Source organism: Quercus suber, unplaced genomic scaffold (genome assembly GCF_002906115.3).
Source record: "Quercus suber isolate HL8 unplaced genomic scaffold, Cork oak 2.0 scaffold_941, whole genome shotgun sequence".
Classification (NCBI taxonomy): domain Eukaryota; kingdom Viridiplantae; phylum Streptophyta; class Magnoliopsida; order Fagales; family Fagaceae; genus Quercus; species Quercus suber.
In genome coordinates this window covers 3,640-19,689 of record NW_027070363.1, presented here as the reverse complement: position 1 = coordinate 19,689, position 16,050 = coordinate 3,640, and the positions used below count along the sequence as shown (strand labels likewise).

The 16,050-nt window shown below is 32.1% G+C and overlaps 1 protein-coding gene across 4 annotated transcripts; it reads left to right on the top strand.

Moving 5' to 3' along the window:
• The first annotated feature begins 4,959 nt into the window (after positions 1–4,959).
• Positions 4,960–15,246, top strand: LOC112029688 (uncharacterized). Of its 4 annotated transcripts, none has more exons than XR_010626996.1 (9): positions 5,003–5,141; positions 6,197–6,507; positions 6,717–6,802; positions 6,978–7,124; positions 8,369–8,471; positions 11,581–11,693; positions 13,904–14,028; positions 14,699–14,738; positions 14,881–15,246. XR_010626996.1 is itself a non-coding variant. In XM_065768458.1 (8 exons), the coding sequence occupies exons 2-7, from the start codon at positions 6,285–6,287 to the stop codon at positions 13,994–13,996; spliced, it is 765 nt and encodes a 254-aa protein (XP_065624530.1). In that variant the 5' UTR covers positions 4,960–4,996; positions 6,197–6,284; the 3' UTR covers positions 13,997–14,028; positions 14,881–15,246. The 4 variants fall into 4 exon arrangements, 2 of the variants coding, with proteins under 2 accessions (XP_065624530.1, XP_065624529.1); XR_010626997.1 differs by having other exon boundaries at positions 14,699–14,753; XM_065768458.1 differs by lacking the exons at positions 5,003–5,141; positions 14,699–14,738 and adding an exon at positions 4,960–4,996.
• Positions 15,247–16,050: the final 804 nt, after the last annotated feature.

Genomic DNA, 16,050 nt, shown 5'->3' with positions numbered 1-16,050 from the left:
ACTTCAAAGGTTTTTTCTTCACACAAATGCCCATCATGTTACAAAATGACCCATCATAAAACTACAAAATGAGTACAATTCTGAGGTTTTTTTTTTTTTTTTTAATTTAAAATTTTTTAAGCTACGAAAATTTCAATCACCAATAGAGATTGAAGATTCAAAAACGTGAATGGATCTTTTGGATAAACATCGTCACCAAGGTTCATTTTTCTGGGTAATATTTCCATTTAGTTTTGGTTCTCTTAATTGATATAGTGATGAGTTTGTGTTTATGCGCATACATTGAGTCAATATTAACATTTTTTGAAATCCTTTGGTCCTTGCTTGATGATTGACTTCTCTTGCAGATATCAATCTTGCACGAAGATGGCTTTCAACCTATTTGGTGTGACCTTATTGAAAATAATATTTAGCACATCGGAAGAATATCCAATGTCTATATATATACTGCTAAGTTTTGTTAATAAAATTTTATGGTTAATAATATGAATTTAGACTTAACTGCGCCTTTTAAACATGAATAAACTCATGATTAATAATATATCCATTCCCATGCAGTAGCATGGGTTACATACTAGTTATATATAGTAATAGTTTACATTTTTTTAAATTATACATTTCTAAAATATGTAATAGTTTCTCATATTATATATATATATATAATTTAGAATTTAATTAGATTTAGACTCTTCGGCTTTTTCACTCAATAATTTTCTTACCATAAAAATTTTTTTTAAAAAAGAAAAGAAATGTGGTGGAAAATTGGATTCCAATTGAATTTAATTTAGAATCTAATTGGATTTGGACTCTTTGATTTTTACACTCAATAATTGACTTGGCACAAAATTAAAAATTAAATGAAATACATGGCACAAAATTGAGAATCCAACTAAAATCTAATTGGATTTTATCTAAATTTTGGTCTCCTTTTTATATATAAACCAGCATGTAACCCATGCAAATGCATGGATGCATTTAAAAATTAAAATTAACAATTTTTATTATAAAAATATATGTTATTAGTCAAATTATTAAAAAAAATAGCATGTAACACATACATACGTATAAATATATTTAAAATTAAACACAATTTTTACTATCAAAATATAAATAATTAGTCAAATTAATTTTCTTTTAAAGAAAACGTAATTAGTCACATGTAGGGTCTGATTTGGCAGCCCAGGCCCAAGAGGGATGGGTTACGAGCCCAATGAACGCAAGACAATGAATTTGTAGAGAGTGGACAAAAGAGTTGGGTTAGGTGTGAATCAAACAGAGGTAAATTATAGCGTTGGAGGATTCATTGACACAAGATTATATTCATCTTCTTTTACAAATGTCTGTCCGAAGAGGCATATTATTGGAATGTGAGGTGGTTACAATTCTTGGAACTACAATGAAATTGTCTAATTCCTCCCTCTTGAAGTTCCAAGAATTGTAACCACCTCACATTCCAATAATATGCCTCTTCGGACAGATATTTGTAAAAGAAGATGAATATAATCTTGTGTCAATGAATCCTCCAACGCTATAATTTACCTCTGTTTGATTCACACCTAGCCCAGCTCTTTCGCCCACTATCTACAAATTCATTGTCTTGGGTTTATTGGGCTCGTAACCCATCCCTCTTGGGCCTGGGCTGCCAAATCAGACCCTACATCACATATTAAAATTCTTACTTAAATTTAATACTACTTATAATTACTTTTTTTTTTCTAATTTTTAATAAGATAGAACGTGTAGTGATTTTTGTTGTGCGGTAATTTTTATTGAGTATATGTGATTGATTTTATTTATTTATTTAATTTTATATTTCATTAATATTAGATTTTTAGTATTTTGCACTCTAACTCACTTGGCACAAATATTTAAAAACTTAAGTGAACACATGACACAAACTTAAGTGGATAATTTTGGTGTGTGATCCCTATATAAATTTAGACACATGACACAAAATTAAATTCTAATTTCAAATTTTAATTGAACTTTCTCTAAATTTTACCTATTAATATATAATATACTAGTGTGTAACCATATGCATATGCACGGGTATAATTAAAAACAATTACAATTATATGGTTCAAATTATACATTTTTTTAAGAAAAAGTTCAAATTATACATGATATTAGCTTGCATTTTTTTTAAACTATACATTTCTAAAATATGTAATGGTTTCTCACATTATATATATATATATATATATTATAGGAAAAAATTAATTGGTTTTAGACTTTTTGGTTTTTACACCCAATAATTCACTTACCACAAAAATTAAAAATTTAGATGATCACATGGCCGAAAATTAGACTCCAATTAAAATTCAATTTAGAATCTAATTGGATTTGGACTCTTTGATTTTTGCACTCAATAATTCACTTAACACGAAATTAAAAATTAAATATGACACTTGGTGCAAAATTGAGAAACCAATTAAAATCTAATTGGATTTTCTCTAAGATTTGGCTATTAATATATATATATATATATATATAAAGATGTTAAAAAAAAAATCAAGAGATGATTTGCAAAATCTACAAGGATGAATTAATTTAGAATTCGAGTGCAAATTATTTTGTGATCTACTTTATTTATAGGTATAAATTCATATAATTAAAAGTTATTAAAAACAAAATATATTTAACAAAAAATTAACATTAGAAATCAATTTAAATATAAGAAATCTAAACATAAAATTTGATTGTTTGAAAGTAAGCTTATAAAATAAATTTAGAGAAATAAGGAATCTTAAAAGTATTAAAAGTACGACAATATACTTTGCCTCAAATGCTCTTCAGCTCGCATAATCTATCTCATCTCAACTAATGCATCCGTTTTCTTTTTCCTTATTGTCCCCACCAGAAATTACCAACATGGAGTTTAAATTATTGCATCAAGATGCTAGCAATTGAGAGAGAGAGAGAGAGAGAGAGAGAGAGAGTTTACATGAATAGCACCACTTAAAGTGTACATTGTAGGTAAAATGATTGTACACTATCTCCTAAAGTGGCAAATACTAGCCACATTTTTTTCCTACAATGTAGATTTTAGTATTTTACATGGTATTCATCATGTGAAGTTCACATTGTGAACTAATCAATGTCTATATATATTCTCGATAGTTACAATGGAAACAAGAAATCTGAATATGAAATATCCAATTTAAAAATATTAAGAGGTGTCAACTAGTTGAGTTACAAAGTTCTTAGCCACACCCAATTTTTTATGTTGGTAAAAGCTTGCTTCTTAGACCTTCATTCCAATGCCCCACATACATACATATATACATATATACATACATACACACACATATATATATATATTCATTCGATAATTACAACAGAGGTGATAAATTTGATCTTTTATGTTTGTAAAAGCTTGCTTCTTACACCTTTCTACCAATGCAGAAACCCAAATAATTGTCATGCTGCCTAGTCGCTTGGACTCCTAAATCCTAATTTCAATTTTCGTGTTCTATGTTTAATTGTCATGCTGCCTAGTAGCTTGGAAAACATGGTACTTTTTGTCTATGTTTAATTTTTGTCCTGAGGAATATTCACATTGTTGCAGAATTTCTTGAATGCACATTCATTTCTGCAAAGTAGCTCAACAAAAATGGCACTATGAGAGCCTATGTAGAAAGACAGGATCATGTATCATTTCTTTTTTCCAATAATTACAAAGTTGCAAAGAGAGAGACTTGTCCGGCTGTCCCCCACAAAAAAAGGAAAAGAAGTAGAAAAAGCCGAAGTTCTGCATTACATGACAAGGTTGACCCATTTTTCATGAAAGCCCATTATTTTCATGATTTTCTATAGATAAATCCTACCCACTTTTATCACATGACTAGTTCATATCTAATTTGAGTGACATATGACTTGTCTGATGTCTTGGTCCCTATGTTTTTTTTTTTTTGAGGAATAGTTGGTTATAAAAGCCATTATTATTTCTAGCCTCATCACACGTGCTTCGTGCGTGCGATGAGGCTTTTTTTTTTTAGTGGTTCAATTTTGTAAAAAAAAACTGTGTTTCATTTTATTTTATATATATAATTTTTATTTTGAAAATCTAATTTATAAGTGAATAAATTAATTTGAAAATCAATAGGAGAGTGATCCTATTTTTTAGGCAATATTTTAGTGAGAGTTAGAGTTGCATTTTTACCGAATTGTCTTTTAGTTTTTCCTGTATTTAAACATAGGGATGTAGGAGCATTTTTGAACTAAAAAATGAAGAATTCAAATAGGGGAAGCCCCTTAAATAATAGTATAGATTATTATTATTATTATTATTATAAAAGTCAATGGTACAGGCTTCATTTATTTTAATTGGTAAAATTTATTGTCGTTAAATAAGAGATTTGGAGTTCAATCCTCTACCTACATTAAAAATTAATTGATGTTTTGACCTAATGATAAAGAACAATTATTAAAGAGACGCTACAAACTTGAAATACTATCATATATATATATATATATATAACATTAGCTTTATTATAAAAAAAGATTTTTTTTGTAAAAATAATAAGTTTATAAATTACATTGCATAAACTAATAAGATGGTAATCTTCCTCAGATTTCTTCATTTATTTATTTATGAAAGCAAGAATATTATCTTCATATAAATTTCATATCTTTAACAATGACAAAATACTTCCAATCATTCCCTCTCATACTCTTACCTTACTTTTGGGAATTGAACGCGGACAAGACATCCCTAACCTGACATCGGCCACCCTATTCAATTTATTTTAGTTTATTTTACTTATTTAAAGTTAAGAGGGATGATTCAAGCTTCTCAGCTCTCATACCAATATTTTTTTCATAAATAAATTGCCAAAAAATAAGAGAGAAAAATAACTTAATGCCAAGAAAAAAAAAAAAAAAAACAACAACTAAAATTGAGAATGACTTCACTATAGCATTACTCTGTAATATAATAATAAGAAAATTAAATTTCACTCACATTTTCCTCTCTTTCAAAAGTTGAAAACAAAAGGTCAAACTCTCTCTCGCTCTCTCTCTGGCTTTCTCATTCATTCACCATTCTCTCTCACGCAACCCTGTATTTTATTACTGTTTCCATAAAACATGCCCGTATTCCTTGAAACCCACGAAGTTCTTCCTAGATTTCTAAGCATCAGGCAATTTCCCGATTGTTTTCTCAATTTTCTTATTGATTTTTTGAATTAGATATGTCTCTATTGCTGAAATCTTAAGGGGTCATTTAAATTTTGAATCTTTCTTTGTTTTTGTTGTTGTTGATAATGTAAAGGTTTGATTTATGTGCTGTATTTGTTAGTAATTGCTTACATGCTGTATTTGTTAGTACATATAAATTGTTTTCTGTTTGCCTGATGAATAAATTTGGTATTTTGTGCATAATTGAGCACCTGAATATTCTTGGATTTGGGTAATTTGTTCAAAAAATGTATTTTTGGAGAGTGAAATGGAGCACCCTTTGGCCTGCTTTTGCTTTTGAAGCCACACCGTAAGGGATATATATATATATATATTTTTTTTGGTGGCCAAAGTACTTTGTTGGTCCTAAATTTTAGCCCAAAACGTTTAAAGTGATTACTTTTAGTCTCTAACAAACTTAAAGTGATTGCTTTTAGTCTCTAATGTGTCGAATGGAATGATGACTTGTCCAGTTTTTTGGTTGTGTTTATGTGAAGAATGTGTTACATCGATTTAGAGTAATGTGTGAAGTCATAATACACGTCCTAGTACTGGATTGGTAACTGTAAGGGATTTGGCAATGTGGGTCTTTTAATAGGAGATGTGCAGCTATATATTGCAAAGAAGCTCATTGTGTTGTATTTTGTTCCATTTAATGTTAATGCTAATTTAGGGATAGCTTATGGAGCTCATAACCAAGGAGCTCTTCATATATAGATTTTGCCTGCTTGATTGTTCTAAAAAACTAGTTCTTGGAAACGTAGATTTTAATTCTTTTTGTGATTTCCTTTCACTTTTACATTTTAGATTGTAACATTTTGGAGAAGTCTGTTAATACCCTCCATTTATTTGTCTTGCTTACAATTGTGAGGGGACGTTTCAGCTAAACTCATTGTCTGTGGCTGATCCTTTACATTTTTGTATGTGGCCTGTCTTACTGACAGTTTGTCTATCACATCTTGATGTTTAATGCAGGCCCTCTTTCCTAATTAATGCAACTTTTCCTTTATTTTTGTAGGTTCCTTAATTTTTATTGAAATGGTCACTAGTAACTGTTGCTCTGGCAATGACTGTCATAGTGTTGTGTTGATTTCACATTCTTCGCCATGCAATTAGTCTCAAATGATGGTCATAGGGAAGGTATTTTAGAAAGCGATCCAATCCTACGTCAAGCAGGCTCTGTAGAATCTTCATCTTCATGTGAGATAACAGCTATTGAAGGGGATTGTGCTGTTGTTAATGATGATTTACAAGATCTTCAACTTGATGAAGATTGTCCTCTAGTGAATTCAGACCAACACCAATGCCGTATATGCCTTGATATTGGAGGTCTTTACTAACTATCATTCTTATTGTCTTTTTTGTTTTTTGAGTATTAATTTCATCATTTGAGATGGTTTGAGGTAAAAAAAAAAAGAAGATTTTTGTGGGTGCACATATAACGTGTGGTTGACACATGACATCTCAACTTAAATTACTACACGATCTTGGGTGCTAAGAAATGTACTTATCTTGGGTAAATTTTTATACATTTTCAGGTGAAGACTTAATTGCACCATGCCATTGCAAAGGCACCCAGAAGTATGTCCATAGATCTTGTCTTGATAATTGGAGGTCAACTAAGGTGATTTTTCTGGATATTTTAGAATGCTGCTTCTAGAATCATGAGATTGCAGATAATTCATTCAATCTTTCCAATGCTGTTTATCTAACTTGTATTTTGTGATAATATTTAATTGATATGATGTTTCTGGTATTGAGGCAGACAAACTGATTGTTCATTCCCTTTATTGTCTTAGGAGGGTTTTGCTTTTGCTCACTGTACAGAGTGTAGGGCTGTGTTTATATTACGTGCGAATGTCCCACCTGATCGCTGGTGGTTGAGATTGAAATTTCAGTTTCTTGTTGCTAGGGACCATGCGTTCATTTTTATAATCGTTCAGCTGGTATGATAATTTACTATTTTACATAATTTTGTTTATGTATTTTTTGCATATATGTTGATTGACCTTTGTTGGTTTAGCATAAAGTTCACATGTAGGATTTGGTGTATCTCCATAATGAAGTTATTAGACAGTATTACAACTGGAAATTTGCCTATATGGATCTGTTATTCCTCCAATCAGTACTTACAAACTCTGATAATAAATCTAGGCGACTCCATTTGTTTATGGGAGTTGGATGTGCGCAGTAGTTGCTGTGGAAATATCAAATGTATGTTCTGATATGAAGTTAAGCAGATCTTATGGAAGAAAACACAACTGATAAAGTTTTCTTTTTGTTTTTGTTTTTCTGACAGAAAAGAGTCTTTTTCATAAACTCAGATGGATTAGCTTTAGATTGTACAAATAGCTGTAAAGTAAAGCAGTCCAACTAAAAGAGCTTTGATCTTATTTATATTTTGACAAGCAAAAGTTCCACCAGAAACCTAAACTTGGGAATTAGATCCAAGGCTTCTCTTAATAAGAAATTCAAATTCAAAATTGCTTCAAATGTATTTTTCCCATGGTGCTAATGTTTCTTTGACTGTGCTGTCAAATGTTGACTGCGACTTGTTCTAGTTATTTCATACATCAAGTACTAATGGCATTGGATATCTAAATTAATCAAGACCATGCAGTCAATCACGTGTGATTTATGGGGAGGCAATTAATATAAGTCTCTTGATGTAAGAATATTAACTGCAGCCTGGAGCTAGAGACACATTTTGCCCATTTGATATGGGCCGATTCAGAGACTGAATATTTGTGAAAATGGTTATTTCCATAATATGATTTCATTTGGGCTGAGCTTCTAAAAAATATTAAGTTCAGGTTGATTGCTTGAGAAAACTGGATGACAATCAGATAGTCCATTAATTGAATAGTTTTAATCTGGAGGTTGCGGATTTATGCTCAAACTTCTTTTGTTTTTTTTGTACATTTCAACTCCCTTGAATGTCCAAAATGCAGTGTTTATATTATTCATGTTTCATGCGTACTACTGAATCACTTGTTATTTGTTCTTGAAGTTCCATGGCTACTGTTGAGTGTTGACATATAACATCCAGTTGCTTTCTTTCTCATTTACTTAGAATATATATATTTTTAATTAGATATTGTGGTAGGTTTTTTATGTATTTGTGAATATAGGTTAAAATCTTGTTAGAACAAATGTTTGATATTTTCTTTTGATCATATGCTTATAACAGATTGTGGCGTTCTTGGGGGTACTAGTATACAAATTTTATGGAGATGAACTAAGGGAAATGTTTGGATATGAAGAACACCCGTATGGGTTTTACATAATGGCTGGTATGCTTACTCTCCAAATGACCTCTCTCTGTCTTTCTCTTGCATAAATATGCGTGCGCACACACACACACATTATATGACGCACAAACACACAAAAATTTATAAATAAAATATATAAATATTTGTGTGATTTTATGCCATGGCTGGTATAATCCCTTCAGCTGGTGCATTATTCTTGAATACCTTAGTTTATAATTCTTTTTAAGTATGTCTGATACAAAAGTCAATAATTCGCACAGTATATATGACATTCTCTGTTTCTGGGGTTGTCTCCAAATATTTCCATTATTGTTAGCGAATTATTGAATCCAATCCAATGAAGATGGTCCTGCTTTGCCTTTTCTGCTGCCTTATAAATTTGTCCATTACAAAATAAAGAAACTTAAGTGTATTTTCTGCAGTACCATTTCTCACCACATTAACTCCGCCTGTGTTAGTATTTACTGCCTTAATTTTTTACACAGCCGGTCCCAAGCCCGGATAAAGGAGGAGGGTATGCATTAGGTTGACGGCAAGTGTCACTTGAAATGAATGTATCCTTTAAAGAATTGAAAAGAATTCATGGAGCTATCTTTAGTTTAGTTGGGATTAAGATTTAATTGAGTTGAGTACCCCTTTTTTTTTTGCCCCGGGGGGGTGGGGAAAGGGAACATAATGGGGGGGGGCGTGGGGAAAGAGAACATAAATTTAAGGTAAGGGCAGCAGTTGAAGATCAACTATAATAAATTGATGGGAAATAATTTAATGTTAAATCTTTAGATTTTTTTAAGTGGAAGTATTTTAGTGATTGAGGAGTTATAGGCACTTTTTTTCTCTTGTGTTTGGGGGAGCTCAGGTTAGGTTGGAGATCCTCACAAGATCAACCATAGGGATGTAGACTTAAGAAATTTGATAATATGGCAAGCTCAACTAGGATTGGGTCAATGAAAGTCTAGTGGCAAGTCAAATTGAGCAGACTATGGGTTGAAGATTTCATCCCAAGCTCAACCAGAGGATGAGACAGTGTAAACCAACTTTTCTCAATATCTAGGTTTGTCTCAACTTATGTCATTCAACCGAATCAACCCACCTTAGTTTTAGCTGGGAACCATTGCTTTGGATGTTATGTCATTTGGAAATTATATGCAATTATCTCACTGGTGCCTTCAGGTTTCATCATGTATAAATTTATTTTGCATTAAAAATATCAATTCTCCCAAATTTTGCTGCTTGTGCTTCTCTTGTCATGGCCATTGTTTGAATTGAGCCTAAATAATGTGGGCACAGCGAAAGATTGGTGTATTTTCGATATGTTAATTGCCAATTTGGGTCCAATTTAGAGTCTATTTGATAATTTCCATACACACACATCGTGATGGGTTCAAGTAACACTTGTAATTCTTTGCAATGTTATACCACTTGATAAATTTTCACTATATGAGTATTTTGACAAATTGACTATTGGATTATTTTATCTCCTCATACCCTTTATACTTGCAAAATATCAAGATAATTTGGGGTCAATAACTATATGATTTATAAAATGTACAAATTTCAGGTTTTTTGTATTGCAAGATTATACGAAAAGCATAAGTTTATGGATTAGATAGTAAATGACATTTGACTGATATAAAACTTTATTTGTGTGTTAAGTATGAAGAGAACAAGTAACATAAATGTGGGATTGCCAAAACAATAATTCAATTGATGGTTTTTTTTTTTGATACATGAAAAAACTTTATTAAAAAAAAGAAGAGAAGCATATAAATTGTTCCTATGGTACAGGATGTGTACTAAAGGAAGCAAAACATTAAGCAAATGAACACAAATCTAAAAATTCCCAAAAAGAGGGAATAAAATTTTTAGTTATTGAGTGGTATAATATTAACAAAGAGTTACGTCAAGTGTATATGAACCATATCCATATACGTGTATAATACATTTATATTTTGGTGGTTTTCACATTTTTAATGAGTTAAGTAGTTCAATTTGTAACTATGTTGGAGAAGAAGGGCTTGAAGGTGCCTAGTTGTTTTGAAAATTTTATGCAGGCTCTCAAAGGCATTTTTAATGTAAAATGAGATTAGATCTGATGCTGGAGCTATCTTATACTAAAAAAAGAAAAAGAAAAAATGAGAACAAGCCTTAGAGTACAGCAGCATCCTATCATTCAGGTTGTTGAATAGGTAGTGTAGCAGGACTTCAAACCCTCGATCTTCTTTCTCTTTCTTGTTGGCATTGCTTATCTTTTCTGCCTGCTCCCTCTTTACTTCTCGTTATATTTATATCTATATTTCTATTTTATGTAGACATGCATTGATAGTTTGATACACGATGGTTCAAGGTTTTGTTTGCTTTCTTTGCTCTGAAGACCTTAGTGCTAGTTACATCAATATTAGATCAGAGCTTAAGCTTTTGTGCCTGTTAAGTGGCCTGTGCTGGATTGCTAATGCATTTGCTTATTTGCCTGATCAAGGAATACCTGAATGTTTTAAGGTTTGAGAAACAACAATATTAAAGTCAGCGAGAGAGAGCTTCTTTGTTCCTAGTTGTTATTGTAGCTTTAGTATACACTTTGATACTGTGTTTGGTAGGAAGATTCTTATTGGGTGTCTCTTTTTGTTTTAGGGCTAAAATGCACTTTACTCCCTTTAACTTTGTGCTTGCTTCTAGATCGTTCTCTCAATTATTAAAAATTTGCAATCTACACCCTCAACTATTACCACAATGTCAATATGCCACTTTCTTTCATGCTCCGTTACATTTGCCCCTGTTAATCAATCCCAAAACGATCCCATTTTGAGATGGCAACATATGAAGTGCCTCTTTGGATTAGACAATTTTTATTCTGAAATGGGTGATACTCTTGGGAATTTGCTGATATTTGACCTTAGATTAATGCTTATGTGCTATTGTGTCATACCACCTCTAAGGCTCTAACCCTTCATCATTCTCATTCTAATTCCCCTTACCAATGTTCTATATAGCTTAATGTATCATTTTTTTTTTTAATACTATTTTAGCTTATTTATGATCCATTTTGTTGATTTAATTAGAAGATTATAAGAACATTTATGGTTGGCATGCTTTAACAGATTATGGTTTAGTTTACCAACTTGATATTGTGCAGTTTTAGCTATCGTTTTGGTGGGTTTGCTCTACGGTTTCTTTATAGCGATAATATGCGGACAGAGGATCAATGAACGCCATTACCATGTTCTTGCCAAACAAGAACTAACAAAAGTATGGTACCTCTTTCTTAGAGCATACAATTGTTTTTCAAATCATCATACTGAAATTGACTAGAGTCATAATTTATTTTGAAATTTCTGGTTGAATAATGATTAGTAAAATGCATGCAAATTAGATGAATTCCATAAAAAGGTAGTGAACTAAATTGGAGATGCATTAACTTAATGGTGCTATAGACAGCTGGAGTTAGCTGTGGATTTCTTCATGACTTTTCAACTATATTTAAGATTTTTTTTCCCAATCCATGACTACAATATTCTATGAGATGTCTGAAATTTGTTTTTCTTTGATTTCTTGTGGATGATTTCTTTACTTTTACTTGTAATCATATTTATTTATGTTATATACATCAATTTGATAAAAAGATGTCAGAATGACTTGCTCTGATAGATCAACTCATTGGGCCCTTCAAGCAAAATCCTTGTTCCACCACTTATATATAGTTTTCTGTGGACATCAAACTTTAAAAAAATAAAACAAAAAACAAAATGAGTGCTATGGTTTGTGGGAAGAGAAGTGTTATAAAAGTTTGGCCAATGTAAAGCATATTGTATAAGGTTCAATTTGACTTAAAAAAGAAAAAAGAAAAAAAAAGCATATTGTATCAATATGACTTTGTTGACTGCAAAGTAAAGTGGAGGATTTATAGGCTGTTTCTGTAGTTATTTGCGCTGCTAAATCATTTTAAATGGCACTCATACTAATTTTATTCATCTTTCTAAGATGTTTTCTGCAACTTCCTTTGAATGGTTTCTTTGGTGTGATTATGATATTCGCCACGTTGGATTGCTTACATTTGATATTTAGTTTGGGCTTGAATAAACCAGAGGTCCAAGATCCATTAAGCTGTTGACAGATCCTCCAATTTTTTATAGCGAGTTTGATCTCTCCCCCACCCCCCCTCCCTCTCTTTTTTTAATTTACATATTTAGTTGTTGGATGGCAAGGAGAGAATAATATTTGGATGTAACATGTTAGGGTCTCTCAGTTAAATGTTCTTTCATGGTGTTGGCTTGGATGGACAGTGGACTACTAACTTTCCCATTTAAATTAAAAGACAGTCCTGTAGAACAATAATTTATACTATTTTTGTTTGGTCGATTATACTAGGTCTCCTAGTTTATGCATGACAATGTTTGCTCCAAATGGTTAAATGATTTCATAACAGCTAAGGTTTGAGATTGGTGTTGTATGTGTAAACGGAAGATTTTGATTTTGGATTGGTGTTGTATGTGTAAAAGAAATGGGGAATCTGTATGTGTAAACGGAAGATTTTGATTTTGGATTGGTGTTGTATGTGTAAAAGAAATGGGGAATCGGTAGGCCACCTTCTTATCCATTGTCCTCTTGCTTTTGATTTGTGGTCTATGGTGTTTACTTTGTTTGGCATTCACTGGATTATGCTGAAAACAGTGGTGGAGCTGTTGGCTTGCTGGTAAGGAAAGTTTGGGAGGCATCGGAATGCTGCTATTTGGATGGTTGTGCCCCATTGTTTGATGTGGTGCATTTGGCGGGAGAGGAATAACCGGCATTTTGAGGATTTAGAGAGATTAGTTTTAGATTTTAAACTCTTCTTCCTTAATAATCTTCTGGATTGGGCTGTAGTGTTGGGCTTTTGTTCTTTTTCTTCAGTCCATGGTTTCATGGACTTCTGTACTTTTTGCACTTGATTTGTTTTTGTCCCTGATGTTACTTCTTTTATACTCAGGTGACACCTTTCTTCTTTTTAATATATTTTTATTACTTATTAAAAAAAAAAGGTTTGAGATACTACTGTGGGATGTGATGGCTGAATGTTTTAATTTACTAACTTAAGTTTAGTACTGAGTAGGCCCATAGTCCTTAATAATGATAATAATCTAGCAAGTTGAACTAAATGTTTTTGAAACAATTTGGGAATAAGGCGTTAGAAATATGCTAGCAGTCAAGGCATTTGCTTGGCTTCCATAGTGAGGTTAGCTGACTTTCTGATTTTACAGTTTAGCAGCACTGGAATAGCTTGTGGAAGTCTCATAGATCTGTTAAACATGCATACCCTTTAATCTTCAAAAACTGTGATTTTAAGATGTAGATCTTATTCATATTAATTTTGCAAATGAGCGATACTCCTTTACAAAGTTTAACTGAAAACTTCATCTTAAAGCATTCGACCATTAATATGTCATTTCTACTGATGGTTTTTTATAATTTCTTAATATAAGGAGTATGTGGTCGAAGACCGAGAAGATAATAAGAATGTCCCGGAACTTGACCCCAGTCATGTTACAGAGCTCAGGATGTTGGGCCTTTATTAATGTGGAAGTCTACATGTCCCACTTATTTTCTGGTAAGCAACTTTATCTACAGTATACCTCATATAAATCTCTCTTGCTACCCGTTACTCTCCTCCTCCTCAAAGATTTGCTTCCCCCCACTCCCCTCCCCCCCACACCCCCCTTTTCCAAGTTGCATTTGCCATTTCATTTTTCAAGCTGTTGTGAGTTTGATTTTGCATGTATATTCTGTTCGTGCCTCTATATTTGACTCTACTTTCTCAAAGTGGGGAGCAAAATGCAAAACAAAGAATTCCGCTTTTGTGAGTTTCTTGAGGTTTGTCTGAGTGATTAAGAATTCAGAAGATATGACAGTACATTAAATTTTCTTTTCACATTATGCTTTGATTTACTGAAAGCCTCCATTTCAATCCCATGAATTAGAAAAGGAAATAGATGAAAAATGCTTCAAATTAAAAATCTGAATATTTTAAGCAGTTTTTTTTTTTTTTTTTTTTTTTTTTTAATGAAGTGCAAATGAATACGTACACGTACACACGCATTGATGCACATATGTTTGCATAACCTTCCATTGTAAATTTGTTGCCGTATACAAGGGCTTACTATGATAGCTGCTCTAGTTGCCCAATGTTTGTAAACTTTTAGATGCCTTTTCTGCATTTATGTCCCAACAAATTGTGTTATTAGGAAGTCTAAAGTTCCCGAATTATTTTTTATTTTCAGGGTTTGTTGTGCTGTGGCTGGTGATACTTTAGAGTGAAGTGTACATTTTCTTGTTGTATTAAACCAATATCACTCTGTGGACTGTTTTGTAACTTTTGGATGCACTGTATTCGCATGTGCTCCATGAATTGAAGTTTCATTGGAGTCAGTCCCTAACACTACAGTCCTGTCTTTCTTTTCAGGATTTGGGTTCCCAGTTGCTGGTATCATTTCAGATGTGGCATGTGAATATTGAAGTGGCCAATTGGTTTTTTTCTCTTTGCCAAGTATTTGATATGTTGTCAGCATTGTCCTTAATGTCAGGCTGCGTGTACATAAGGAGTGCGTGGTTTGTGATAACCACAAGAATTTCTATACCTGCAAGTGCACTCCCCAATGTTATCTTGGGCCTCATTTCCACAGTGATAGATATTTACTATTAATATATACCGATTCAACAAAGAACAACTAGTGTATACCTTTTTGTGACTGATGTTACACTTGTTTCTTTGTAGAGAGAATAAGAATACAGTTGAAATGGGTTAAAGTTGTTCATTTTTCTTGGTGAATTGTCCTGATGAATTTCAGTTTACAGTTGAATGTTTTCTTTTTTCCTGCCAGTAGAAAATGTTACCAAGTTATCAATTGTTTTATTTACAAATCGGTTCTCTAGAAAATTATTGGTTTCTTTCCCCGCTTGACAAAACATTCACATAAAATTAGTAAAACAAATTTGCTCAACATTGTGCTCTTTTAAGAGATAAGAATAGTGCACCTTTTCTTAACATTGTTTTACCTGTAATGTGCCTCACCTGAACCAGAGAAGATTAGCGGTTGAAGCCTCTTGCTCACTCACTCAACTCCATTGGCATCCTACGATTTCTACCGAATCCCTTTTTTAACTTATCTTATTTTTGTATTTCCGAATTTACTTTTTTCTTTTTCTTTTTTTTGAGGAGCGAATTTACTGATTTTATTCTTGTACCTATCCGATATGGGAATTTTTTTTTTTTTTGCCATTTAGCTTTATTTTTATAATATTTTAGTTAGTTGTGTAATTTGCAAATTATTCAGCAAACTAGCATCTTGAGTGTCTAAAACTCAAGTTCCAAGATAGAAATCGAGTTTTAAAACTTGAGTTGTAAGTGGTAGGAGCTGACATGGAAAAAAATCCACGAGGAACTCGAGTCTTAAAAACTCGAGTTCCACCATTTACTTTCCTGCCTTGTAGCTTGTTTGTTTATTCTCAGAGTTTCCAAAGATATTCATCCCACAACCCAAATATGAATCGAATTTTCAAAAAAAAAAAAAAAAGGTGAACATGGGTGCGATGTGTGGATGGGAATTCTTTTGTGCCTTACTTTTGTACCTCG